General features: G+C 45.2%; 1 protein-coding gene across 1 annotated transcript in view; it reads right to left on the bottom strand.

Moving 5' to 3' along the window:
* Nucleotides 1-11,483, bottom strand: part of Sgpp2 (sphingosine-1-phosphate phosphatase 2) — a 122,459-nt gene extending 110,976 nt beyond the window's left edge. The window contains exon 1 of the mRNA XM_008825812.2: nucleotides 11,265-11,483. Coding sequence (XP_008824034.1) covers nucleotides 11,265-11,423 — 159 coding nt within the window. The 5' untranslated portion in view covers nucleotides 11,424-11,483. The remainder of the gene's footprint in view (nucleotides 1-11,264) is intronic.
* Nucleotides 11,484-13,802: the final 2,319 nt, after the last annotated feature.

The raw sequence follows: 13,802 nt of genomic DNA, 5'->3' as shown, positions 1-13,802 counted from the left end.
GAAATGGGTTCATCTAGACAGACAGAAAAGGCTGCAGTGACAGGTGGGGAAAATGGTGTTGACTAACAAGCGCTTCAGAGAGCCTTCTGAGATCCTAGAATGTTCCATAGCTTTACCTGAGTGATCAAGGCAGCTAGCAGATTTATCAAGTTGTTCATCTAAGGTCTGTGTGATGACTACATGAAAATTACATTATAATTTAAACAACAACATGAACTAAAGACGTGCTGACAGGAGGCCCGCAGATGTGAGTTGCTTGTGGAAGCAATGATTGGCACACATTTTCTAGAAGGCAACTGGGCAGTAGGTACCAAGTGAAAGTACCCAGGGCTATGGGCAAGCTTGTGGATGTTTGGATGCAAGTAAAGATCCAAAGATAAACAATGAAATGATCTACATACTTATAATATGAAATCATTGCAAAATGATAATTATACAACTATTAAAATAATGAAATTAAGGAATACTCAAGGATGTGAGAAATGGTTACAAGTGGAAAAAGCCAATCCCACCATCATACTTACACAGCTGTCCATAACTTAAGTGTTGTATGTGCTGATCTTAAAGAAGCAATAGTTTGTCAAAACCCATGACACTCTTCTCTAGGGTGTTCAATTGTGACATAAGTCCATATTATCTCAGTGAATGAAAATTATAAAAATTAATTTTAGAGCTGGGGATGTGGATTCGTCGGCAGAACATTGCCTAGCATGCATGAAGCCCTGGGTTCAATCCCCAGCACCACATAAATCAGCCTGGTACAGTGGTGCTTGCCTGCAATCCCAGCGCTCAAGAGGAAGAGGCTGAAGGATCAAAAAATCTGAAGTCAATGTTGACTATGTATTGAATTTGAGGACAGCCTGGGCTACATCAGACCATGTCTTAGATGACAACAAAAATTAATTTAAAAGATTTGGCATCTTCTCAGCTGAAGATCACCAAAAGATCAAAATTCAAAAAGAGGGGAGAAAAACAATCACCAATCATTCACTTTTCACACTTTAGCAAAATCTCTGATGCTCTCTTGGAGCCATTTTTCAAGAGCCAACAAACCCTTTCTCTAAGGATGAAGCTCCAGGTTTTCAGTTCCCCACACTGTGCCGAGGACCCTTCTTTCCCACCTTCCTCCCTCTTCCTCCTACCTCCAGGAATCTCCGCCTTACTTAGCTGTTTCCCATCAAATTCTCTGGAAACATTTTTCTTTTCTATTTGGAGAAATCAAAGCACACCCGGAGGATTTCTTGCGACAGAGGGAGGGTCACCCCATAAGCAGTTCTAAGGAAGCTGGGCTCTGCTTACTGTTTAGTTAGAGGAATGAAACTCCAATGAGGATGTGGGCTGGGGGAGTGTTATTCAAAATGGCTCCTGGACCCCAGCTCTCTCTTTCCCAAGACTCCCAAACCCCACCTCAGCAGCTTAGGTGGCCAGCTTCTCCCCTTCCATCCAGCCCAACCCAAGCCTGAGGAGGCTGCCTCTCCAACACACTTTGCCAATTAGTCCATCCCGTGTTTGAAGCAAAGGGAATCATCAGAAAAGTGAAGCATAGCCCTCACTGGAATTTTTTCAATATTTCATTTTCTTAACATGTGGAATATATTTCACTGGGCAAGCAGAATAATGAAGATCAGCAGATGTTCTAAACTTCAGCATTTTCATAGATTCCTAGCATAGACGGGAACACTTTTAATCTGTTGCCTAGAAACCAGGACAGTGTTTTCTCTCAAGAAAATCATGTGCTACATAAAACACAAGAGTGCCTTCACTTAAGACATAGCTCTTATCAGAGAAAAAGAAGATTTATTCAGTAACAAAAAGTATGACAACAGAAGTGTAATTGCGTCTTGAACTTGTAAAAGGCCTAATATATTAATTATAAGTGAAGAAAGTTAACATGAGACCAGGCTTGCTGTCAACAGACTTCCTAAAACAGTAATTGAGTCTCACTTTGAAGACATTTCACCAATAACCACATTTTCAGCAATGCCAGCACTACGTACATGCTGTCCAGCAGAAGAAAGAAAAGCAATGAAAAGTTATTCATTAATCAACAGTCCTCACTGGCTTCCTGGATAAAAAGGCAGGAAATGACACTGAAAACACTGTCAAGCCAAAAGAAGATGTAGCCAGGAGTGTTCAGGGATAAACCAGTCCCACCCTCCATTGTGGATGGAGAGGGCAGGTGTTTGCATGGATGCCAAGTAGGGAAAAGGTGAGCTTCACATATCTTTCATCCTCCATTCAGCATGCAGTATTGATTGGACTTGGGATGTAATGCTCCATTGTAGGGTTTTTCCTAGCATACATGAGGGAGGCCCTAGCTCTCATCCCTAGTACCACCAAAAATGTTAGTATTGAACTTTCCATATTCCAGGTACATATGAAAGGTACACACATGAGCAGAGGGATTTAACACCTATCTCTGTTAGTCTTCTCCATCTGTGCCTAGTGCCAGCTCAATGATAGAAACAATGCTCCTGGGGCTAGGGAGATGGTTCAATTGGCTAAGTGCTTGTCTTGCATTCATGAGGACCAGAGTTTGATTCCATAGAACCCATGTTAAAACAAAACAATCAGAAAAGGCCAGGTATGGTGGGGAGACAGAGACATGTGGGTCCCTGGGGCTTGCTGGCCAGCCAATAGAGCTTACTTATCTAGTCTCAAAAAAAATAAAGAATAAAAAAGTGGAGTGCTCCTGAGGAATGATGCCTAAGGTTGTCCTCTGGCCTCCACACAAAAAAGAAAAGGGAGGAAGAGGAAGAGGAGGAGGATGAGAATTATATCATAGCAATTATGTGCAAGTACATCAAAGTGGTAGGTTCCAGCATGTTCTGACTGCATGTGGAGATCCTTAAAGCTTTCTTGCAGTGAGAGAAGAGTGCCAGTGGCCACATGGCCAGTTACCCTTTTCACGAGCCCCCCTGGGTATCCCATCCCCCCACACAGCAGCTCTGGCTTTCACTTTGCTCGGATCCCTTCTCTACTCTGAATTTTTCCTTTTGCCATTCCCATTGCTGAACATGGAGTTCTCTACCTTAGACTTCTGTGTTCCGAATGCCTTTTCAGTCTCAAGCCATCTGTTTAATGGCCTCTTATCTTTTTCTTGATGTCTATCAGGAAGCTCTCTTTAAGTCCTGGTGTCTGGATCTTGTGTGCTGATTCCCTTAGGGAGCAATCTGATGAGTGTTGTTAGTCACTATCCAACAGGCAGATCCCAAATGGATGGAGCTCAAGCCTGTCCATTTCATAAGATGTTGTTCATTCTACAGAAGCTCAATGACTTGATCCCTCATCCCATCATCTTGTAGCCATGATGATGGTTCCAATTTGAAACATGGTGACCTACATCTTAAGAGGCCATTCATTTGAGAAAGACAAAATACCATGAAGAACCCCCCAAAAGCATCAAGGTTTGATTTCAAGTCCTGCTTTTACTGTTTGAATCTAACAACTCTGTCTTAAAGGCTTTTGCACCAGACTCCCTAAATTCCCATGTGGCCATCACTGTCAACCCCAACCCTTTCCCACAGAGACCCTGAAGTCCCTTCTTAAGCCACTGTCATAACTGCAAACTTCATTTGCTATCCCCGTGTCCATGGAGGTGAAATCCAACTTCTACCCATTAAGGCTTCAGCCTGCAGCTCTGGCCCAATGCTCCAGTCGGAATGGCTACATCCAGCTCTTTATGCACCTCTGTTAGAGACTTTCCACTCACCCTTCCAGGTTCACCCTTCCCTTTTCTCCAGGGAAATTCAGCTCTATAGATAACATCAACCGGAAACCCAATCTCCCTGCCTTGGCCAAAGGGTGCACTAGCAAAATGTGAGAGATGGGGCACATGGAGTGTGAATTCAAGCTGTATTTCCTTCACTCCTTGCCTCACTGTGGTTACCTTTCTCTATGAAGTCATTGTGTGTGTGGTGTTGGGGATCAAATGCTTGCATGCTAGGCAGGCCATTGAATTACACTCCACAGGCCACAGTTCTTTGCTCGTGGCCTTGGTTGCTGTCACTGGCTCTGATGTGACTAAAACACTATTCTCTCTTCCAAACCCTTTGAATCTGAAGTTGTTTGCCTTGAGATGCTTTATCTTCCCATGTTGACTTTCTTCCTATCCTACCTACACATTCATAAAGGAAACCTTAGTTGAACTCACTTTGATTAGCTCCCCATGTATAGAATTTTAAATGGGTTTTCTTTCTAGAATAGTTTCAAACTTACAGAATTATTAAGAAGATAGCACAGAACCCCCATGTACCACCACAGCCTCTCTATACTTTCTGCAGCCAGTTGCCACTATTATTAACATTCTAAGTATGGTACATGTTTCAAAACTGATATAATTAATTTAAGTCCATACTTTCCACCTAAGGTCTGTTTTTCTATTCCACAGTCCCACCCAGGGCATTTTAGACCCAGTCATCACTTTTCCTCAGGTTCCTCTTGACTATTTCTCAGTTTCTTTGTTTTTGATGACCTTGATGGTTTTGAAGAATACTAATCAGGATTTGCAGACTGGCTGATACTATATATTAAAAGTATACAATTTTTAGGCTGGAGAGATGGCTCAGTGGTTAAGAGCACTGACTGTTCTTGCAGACGACCCAGGTTCGGTGTCTGAAAAATGAAACCCAAGGGTGTCCTCTGACATCCACACCTCCACAAACAAATGTCACACACATGAACACACATGTGTGTGCGTGCGTGCACACACATACACACACACACATCAGGGAGATGGCTGGGGGAATAGCTCAATGGTTGAGAGCTTGCCTAGTATACTTGATGCCCTAGGTTCCAACTCTAGCACTGCAAAAAGGAGAAAAGAACCATAAGAACAGAGAAGCTATGTTTTGTCTCCCTGGGATACAGCTTTTTTCTTAATTGAGGTAAAATATTCATACAAGTTATCATTTTAACTATTTTTAAGTGTTTCAATTACCCTCTAAGTAGGACAATCATCTCCTGATGGATCTCTGATGCTCATGCTGATCTTGTCATCATTCTCTCAAAGAGACACATGTCAAGTGTCAGCACACGGGAATGCCAGGTACAAGAGTTTCTCCCATTTTTGTCTGTTTGGCTCTGTTTAAGCCCTAGCGTGAAACGCCAGGTCCCTGCTAGGGGACTGGCTGCTCCTACCCTTGTCTCTGCCCTTGTATTTGTTCTGTTCTTTGTTTCTTGCATTTTTATTTGAGCTCTCCTAGGTCAGAACCTAAATTGCATTTAACTTTGTGTCTCTGACAGAGATGTCTGTTCCAGAAACACAGCATCTGATCAATAAATAATTATGAACGAGGGAAGGAAAGAAGAGAACCATGTACAAGTGACCTATTTCTTCCAAAGAGTAGAGAAAACACTAACATCTAAACTTGACCAGGGTATAGGAAGTGTGTGCTCAGACCTGTTCATTCCAGTGCACCCTGTCTCTAGGGCCATTTGGTAAACTCTATTTAAAATTGTAACACATATCCTTCACCCCATTTGGACATTTAAATGAGAAGATTACAAAAGACATGTAGAAACACATTATAAAGATGCTAATATTTTAATGTGAAAACTGGCAACAATCTAAAGTCCCAGCAATAAGCCAATGAAATTATAGTCTAACCATGGGATGGAGTAACAGAAGTCACTAAAAATCAGATTGAGGGGCTAGAGAAATGGCTCAGTAGTTAAGAGCATTGGCTGCTCTTCCAAAGGACCTGGGTTCAATTCCCATCCCGCATGTGGTGGCTAACAACCGTCCACAATTCCAGTTCTAGAGGATACAACACTCTCTTCTGGCCTCTGTGGCCTTTGCACAACACACAGGTGTATTTACATATATGCAAGCAAAACACTCATACACACAAAAATAAATAAAATTCATGAAATTTGGTGGGGGTAGGGAGGAGGTATGGGTGGTGGAGGGGATCTAAATTTGATTAAGAACTGCTGTATGAAATTGCAAGAGCTCAATAAAAATTTTTAAAATAAAAAAAAAAATAAAAATCAGGTTGAACATTTCCTGAGCAATGGTTGCTGGGCAGTGGTACAAGGACATGGGCTAAATTTCTCCTTTGTCTTTTCCCAATTTTTTTCCCTCTGAACAATGGTAATGTGTCTATAACTGGAAAAGAAAGTAATCCAATCTACCTTTTCAAAGTGACACATTTACTCTTTCAAACCTGAACATCCAACAAAGGAGAATCAAATCCTTAAGTCTGACTTATAGGCCAGTTTAGCTATGATGAAGTCAAACTGACAGTTGTTGGTCACAATCATTGCCATGGCCATTGCCACCCTCATAGTGAACACCCTAGGTAGGCCCCAGGGCAAGGGAATTCAGAACATCTCAGCTATTGGCCAGCTTCATGGGTCTTCACCTTGGACATTATTTTATCTGACTTGCTTTTAAAGTTCTGTCCCTTTACACTGTAAAACCACCTTAGCAAAGCACAGTTCTGTTCTACTTTGCTCTTGTGCAGATGGAACAAGGGAAGCCCAAACGACACAGAGCCAGAGGCAGGTCCCAGTCTCCTGATTCCCAGGAGGTTAACAAGCCAATAAATTTAAGGTTGGGACTTTGTAGATGAACAGACTTAGAGAGCCCCAAAAATTTGAAAAGGGAAAATAGAAGTACAAACATTTCTAAACACAACCTGTTTTTTTCATTTTTTTTGTTTTTATGCATATGAATGTTTTTCCTGTGTTTATGTACGTTTATCCCTGGGTGCATTGCCCATGAAGGCCAGAAGAGAGGGTTGGATCCCCTGAACTGGAGTTACAGATGGCTGTTAGCCACCATGTGGGTGCTGGGAACCAAACCCAGGTCCTCTGCAAGAATAGTCAGTGCTCTTACCTACTGAGCTTATCTGTCCAGTCCCTTATTTTCATATTCTATGACAGATATTTTATAGCCTGACACATTGTATAACTCATTCATGTAAAATGCTATGATATGCCCCAACATAACCAGGACTGAAAATAAAACAGTAAGAATGCAAACTAGGGCTGGAGAGATGGCTCACCAGTTAAGAACACTGTCCTTGCAGAAGACCCAGGTTTGAATCCCAGCACCCACATGGCAGCTATCAACTGCCCGTAACTCCAGTTTCAAGGGATCCAACAGCCTCTTCTGTCCTCTGTGGGCATTGCATCACATGGATAACTTTACCTACATGCAGGCAATACACGCATACACATAAAAATAATAAAATTTTTAAAAAAGGAATGCAAACTAACCCCAAACAAACTCCAAAAGTCATCCTGGAACTTAGTTTTATGGGCCTGAGCTCTTCACAGGACATGCTTTCCCTTTCTTAATTAAACTTTGGTTTTTAAAACCTGAGAACGCTGAGGTTGGCTCTTCTAGTTTGCTTCATCCTGGGGCCTCCCGACAGTCAGAGATGATGATGGTGATGTTTGGCTTTTACTGTGTCACTCCTCTGGTATTAATAATCTTTTCTACCATTCTTTTTTATGTTATTGTTAATCAGCACATAATGTGTTAAATATCATTATGACATTTTAGAATAAAATCTTTTTTTTAACCACAGCCTATTTTTGATCCCTCCCCAACCAAACTTTAGAACTATGCGTGAGCAGTTATTGAAAGTGTTTATTGGAGACAGTGTTTGGAAAGATTGTACCCAGTCCAATGTAATGATGAAAAAAGGCAAAGCAAAGTCTAAATACAACTGTCTAGGGCTTTGAGGATGTTAGAAATCAAAACAACATTGTATTCAAGTTTGGCTTGACCTCAGAACAGATAAATATGATTCTGTCCTGGCCTCATCCTCCCTATCCAGTCCTAGGATGTGGCAGGGTAGCCCTCTCCCTTCCCCAAGGCCTCTCAAGAGTGCCCTCTAAAAGTTAATACTGCAATCTTGTGATTTTTGTTTTTTTGTTTTATTTTGTTTTTTTTTTTGAGACAGGGTCTCCTTATAACCTCAGCTGACCTGGAACTCCCTATGTACAACCAGGCTGGCCTCAATCTTACAGAGATCCTCCTGCCTCTGCCTCCTTCATGCTGGGATTAAAGGTGTGTGCCACCACACCAGGCCCAAAATGCTTCATTCTATCTCCTTCCCCGCCTCACCCACCCAGTTTAATGCCACCATCATCTTAGCAAGGCAGACACAGTAAAGCCCTGGAGCTTCTCCCTGGAAGCTACACAGCAGAAAGGAGTTTAGACTTCAGAATCAAAAGATCTAGCTTCCCTGACTGTGCAGATAGATGGGACACTCTCAACAAGTCACCTAACCCTCAGTACTCAAACCTACTGGGAAATGTCTAAGGCCCAGTTCATTTTTTCAACGATGACTTTATGCAAGTCAAGTCACACCCTAGTTTGTACAAGACATGGTTAATCTTTAAGCTAAAAGTGTGTGGCATGAGAATTTGTTGAGCAAGTCCTTATTCATTCCCTACTTGCCCAGTGTTAAGGATTAAAATCAATATAGAAAATGTGGAAGGTGAATTTGATTCTTTGAGATCTAAAGTTACTCAAATGAAACTAACAACTTCTCATCTGTTTAAAAGATCCTAAATCAATGTCCCAGCACTGTCTCTTAGGCTGTGTGGAAAAATCATTTGATATTTTAATTTGATAGTCAGTATTCTCTGTTTAAATTTTTTAAAGCTATTGATTTTTCTACTGCATTCTGTACTCAGATAGTAACAAAATCCAAAGACCTAGTAGGTACCAAGTCAAGGACAGAAAATATGAACAGACAAATTTCTGCACTGCTAGAGATTCAGGAGGAGACTGGGATGGTCAGATATCCACACAAAGGCATGCTTACACAATGCAGTTAAGGCTGCAAGGAACACACCTCAAGGAGTGAGGACAGCTCGCAAAACAGGAGCTAGCACCTGAGTATGGATATAAAGTCATCAGGTAGATTTCAATGGTAATGTTTATCCCCTCTACTAATTAACATGAAGTAAATTTTTATGCTTCCTCCTCAAATATGTCTCTTTATTTAATTTGTTGATTTTTTTGTATGTATATTATACAGAACATCCCACATAATCTTATTCATCTATATGCCCACTTCCCAAATGGCACCCTCCCATGCCCCCGCCACCCCCGACTGGAGCCACTTTTGAAAGAGATGTATCCTTGCTCTGGAAATTGTTACTGAATATATTAAAGCTGTAATGAAATGCTTCTAAAAAAACAAAACAAAACAAAACAAAAAAACAGGAGCTAGCCTGGAAGTCAGCAAAGAGCCTTCTGATGAACATGCCTTTGACTGCTGAAGGGTGTCTGGCTTCATGGTACACACCTGTAGCCCCAGCGCTCAGAAGCTGAGGTGGGAGTTTTGCAAGTTCAAGGCCCTCCTGGGCTACATAGCAAGCTATTGTCTAAAAACAAATTACTGAAAGGTATCACCTGGGTAAAGGCCAGAGGCGAAGGGAAAAATGATCCAGGGAAGAGCTCTTTCAGCTGTCTCCTTAAAGCCCTGTGAGTTTCCAGGACAGGGATGCAATTATTCCTTTGGGAACTTCCCATGTATTTTTTAGGATTTACCTTCCCAAGCCATTTAAAACCATCACCCCTCCTTTAAAAACATTCATTAAGCTCATCCTTATCAAAAACTCTAGAGTTAATTTTTCCCTGTTATAGCCAATGCAAAAAAGATTTCCTATCCTGAATTTTCAGTTCTTTTTTACTTCATGGGCTCTATATAATAAATGAAATCCAGTGTGGGATGGGAAAGGGGATCCTCACACCTTGGCTCTCCTAACCACCTGGGCACTTTAAGTAGCAAGAAGTTTGCTTGATTTGCTTTTAAAAGGAAGAGGACAGCAGGGCCTGGTGGCCATGCCTTTAATCCCAGTATTCAGGAAGTAGAGATAGGCTGATCTTCCTAGATAGAGGCCAGTCTGCTGTCTATATTGAGTCCGGGCCAGCTGGGGCTACAGGGAGTCTGTGTCTCAAAAAGAACCCCCCCACACACACACAAAATGGGAGGGCAGGGTAGAGGACTTTTCTCCAGAATCTGAAATTATGTTATCAAAGGGAATATGTAGTACAGTTTGAAAAGCACCAGTAGAAAAATTCACAACTCAGCTTCCTGAACTAGAGAGACAGGGTACCGGCTGGAGAGGAGAGCAACAGAAAGACAGAAGTAGCCGGCTCAAGGCCAGTCCTGAGTATAAGCAGAGCCTCCACAGGAAATGCTAGGAGATCATTAGGGACAAGAGTAAAGAGAGGGTATTGAATTAATCTAAAAGCGACTAGCATGCTTCATACCACAGGGAAGGAACCACACCAGGGAAAAATGGTACAGAGGAAAACCTCTCTAACATGGAACACACAACCAACCCCCTGCCACCCTTCCAAATGACTTCCCTAGTATCCCATCCTACACAAGAACCAGGTTCCTCTAGTTTCTATACATAAGAACACCCCATCTTCCAGTCACCAGAACCTTCCAGGAAGAACAAAACATGGCTTTAAAAAACAAACAAAAGAAAACTAGAGTTTGCTTCCGTCCTGGCATGCCGCTTTCTGCATAGCCCAGGGGAAGGGCAGCTTCCGCGGATGCCCAGGATAGACCAGCATCCCCAGCTGCCATCTGCAGCCTGCCTGGTCCCTTCTGCCTGGAGTCCCTGAGCACTGCGAAGCCGCAGTAGGGTTGTGTAACCAGATTCTGGGCGCCTAGAAAGACCCACCAGGCTGGAGGGATGCGAAGACTGGAGAGGGCGGGAGGGAGATGCCATTGGAACACCCTCCCTGAGGGTGGCTGGGAAGGCTGTGAATCTCTTTAGAAGCAGCGTGTGTTTAGCGCAGTTCTGTGCTGAGTCAGTGATCGAGGCAACGCCAAGCCCGCACCGGCCCAGAGGCTCCGCGTTTGTGCCTAGCACAAGCAGCGGCGGCGGCAACCCAAGGACTCCGGGGGAGTTCTCAGAACGCATCCCAAAGAAGTGCCAAGGACATCCCAGCTTCTCCGTTCAGTTACGTAACTCTTACATAGCCGTCAGAATCTACTGGAACACGAACTTATTCATAACAGTAATTAAAGTAGAAAGTCTAGACAGATGCATGCAAAGGCTCTGGGCGCATCTGTCTGAAAAGACCGAGCTGCCACCTGCAGCGGTAGGTGGCAGCCCGGTGACTGTCCCCTCCGCCGTGTCCTCCCCTGGGTGGGGGCCGGGTGGCCGCGGAGGAAGGAGCCCGCGGGTCCCCATCCCAGAGTCGCCAGGACCCCGGTCCGCAGGCGGCGCAGCGCCCGTCGCCCTCCTCCTTCCGGCGGACACCTGCCGGCCGTTACCTGCGGGAGATGCGCAGCCTCGGGGGCCCGCGCCGCCCGCTCCGAAGGGCCCGCACTGTCCTCCCGGGGACCTTCCTCCCGCGCCGGGTAGAGCCCGCAGCGGCGCTGAAAACGCGCCACGAGCTGCGAATCCTGCAGGCTCCGCAGCAGCTCGGCCATGGTGATCCGCCGCGCTCCTCCGCCCGCCACCGCCGCTGCCACGCGCGACCGTGTCCTCTGCTGCCGCCTCGGCCTCGCGCACACGGCCGGGTGCTAGCGGCGCAGGGCGGGCGGGGCGCGGCGCCAGCCAACAGGTACGCCGCCCGGGTCCTAGCGCCCGCCCCTGGAGCGTGGGAGCCTAGGTGTTCGCCTGCACCTTGCGGAAGGCGCCGCCCTCTTCCTCGCCGTCCCTGGCGGGTCCAAGGTCCCACCCGCCTTCCCCAGGGCCAGCTCGTATCCGGGTGGAAAGTCTAGGTGTTTGACCTGCGCGCCGGCCCCACTCCCTCTGGGTGGTCCAGACATGCACTAAGGGAGCGCCTCCGAGAGCACGCTAGTACCTGCCCTACCCATCCTTCCCAGCGCCACTAGAAGCTCTAGTGACCTTCCTTTCAACTCTTGATCCCACGGTGAAGCTGGTCCCTCCTTCTCCCTTCCTGCAGTCGAGCTCCCAGCTCCCACCTTTGTCTGATTTTGCAAGACTATTCCCACCGAGTACTGCTCCTAAGGAAAATTCCCACGTGCTTTCCAAACTCTGTTTGATGCAGTGTTTCCTCTTCAGAGGCCTCACCTTCAATCTTGCTGAAGAACAGGAAATGCAAAGCGGCCAGTCATCCCCTGCTTGAGGGTGTGATGAGATATCAGGGGAACAAACGCTGCGTGTGTGTGTGTGTGTGTGTGTGTGTGTGTGTGTGTGTGCGTGTGTGTACGCATGCGGCCCATTTTCAGTTTTGGCTTACCACGTTCTTTTATCTGGGCCTGTGTGTGTGTGTGTGTGTGTGTGTGTGTGTGTGTGTGTGTGTACACATGCGGCCCATTTTCAGTTTTGGCTTACCACGTTCTTTTATCTGGGCTTCTGTAGTTTAAAAAAGACGATGGGAAGACAGAACCAAAGTGCAGGAGGACTTTAGACTTAAAGGGAACAAGATTCTGAGGCACTGAAGGTACCCCTCCCTGCGCCTGCTTTGGAAGAGCAAAGGAAACTTCCTGCAGATGGGCCTTGGTTTTCCTCACCGCTCTTAAATCCCCCTCCAGGGTTTCAAGACCTCTGCACCTCCTCGCAGGGAGAAACAGCAGTTAAACGAGGCCCAGGTGATCAGCCTGCAGCCAAACTACAATCCAGTTCTTCGTTAGAGCAGAAGGCTGTGTGTTTCCTGGCTGCCTATGCAAAACTGTGGTTTGGCTGCATAAATGACGGCGAGGGAACACCTGCCACCACCTTGTTTATCCAGTTGTCCTTCTGGCTTGGAAGTTTGGGGTGATAGCTTCCAAGGATGATGTGGCCCTCTCCCATGCCCTAGTTTCTGCTTTCCTTGCTTCTTAGTTCCATCTGGAGAACTTAGTTGGTCGAGGTGACTGAGAAGGCAGTGATCTCTTAGGAGATACTTTTTAAGGCTGGGGAGAAGGCCCAGTGGTTTAAGAGCACTGACTGCTCTTACAGAGGACCCGGGTTCAGTTCCAAGCACCGCACATGGTAGCTAACAACCCTCTGTTACTCCGGTTCCAGGGTATCCAACGATTTCTTCTGGCCTCCATGGGCACTGCACCCACATGGTGCATACACGAACATGCAGGCAATATACCCATACATATAAAATAATAAAATATAGGGAACTGGGGAGATAGCTCACTGGATAAGAGCACTTGCTGAGAAAGCATAAAGGCCTGATTTTGGGGGTCCTAGCACCCATGGTGTGTCTGTGTGGCACTTGAAACCCCAGCACTGTGGGCAGCACAGACAGGAACCCTGGGATTGCTGGCTGCCTGCCTAGCTCCAGGTTCAGAGAACCGGCCCTGTTTCAAAGGAATAAAGTGGAGAGCAACAGAGCCGCAGACTCAGCACCATGCACAGTGCTGTAACTATCTCATGGGTGTCTTATGGAGATCAACTGAAGATTTTCACAAAAGCTTTCTAAGAAAGACAACCAAAGAGGATGACTGTTTCATCACAGAAGGAAATAGAGCACACAATGGCTGACCTCAGGTCATGAGTCACCAGAATCAGAGATGAAAAGCTATGCCTGAGAATCCACTTTGGCATCACACTAAGTGTGCCCTATTTTCCTTTGAAAGAGTGGAGCGCTAAATTTGAGAGACACATAATGTGAGTGTTTTCATGGAAGAACATATTTCTTGAGCTCATAAGGAAAACAGGTTGGGAACTATCACAACTCCAGCTTTTAAAAATCAAACCACAGGGTTTGGTCCCAATGTCTAGTAATGACAGCAAGAAGCACTAGGGAGGCAGGTTACAGCCGCCTCAGCCAAGTATCCCTGGGTGTGACACCAAAGATGTGTGACAGCAGCCCTATGCTTCTGTAAGAGGGAAAAGGTATCTTTTTA

The sequence above is a fragment of the Nannospalax galili genome, unplaced genomic scaffold (assembly GCF_000622305.1).
Source record: "Nannospalax galili isolate Female #2095 unplaced genomic scaffold, S.galili_v1.0 scaffold127, whole genome shotgun sequence".
Taxonomy (NCBI): domain Eukaryota; kingdom Metazoa; phylum Chordata; class Mammalia; order Rodentia; family Spalacidae; genus Nannospalax; species Nannospalax galili.
Note: the sequence above shows the minus strand (reverse complement) of the source record. Positions and strands in the feature narration are given on the sequence as shown.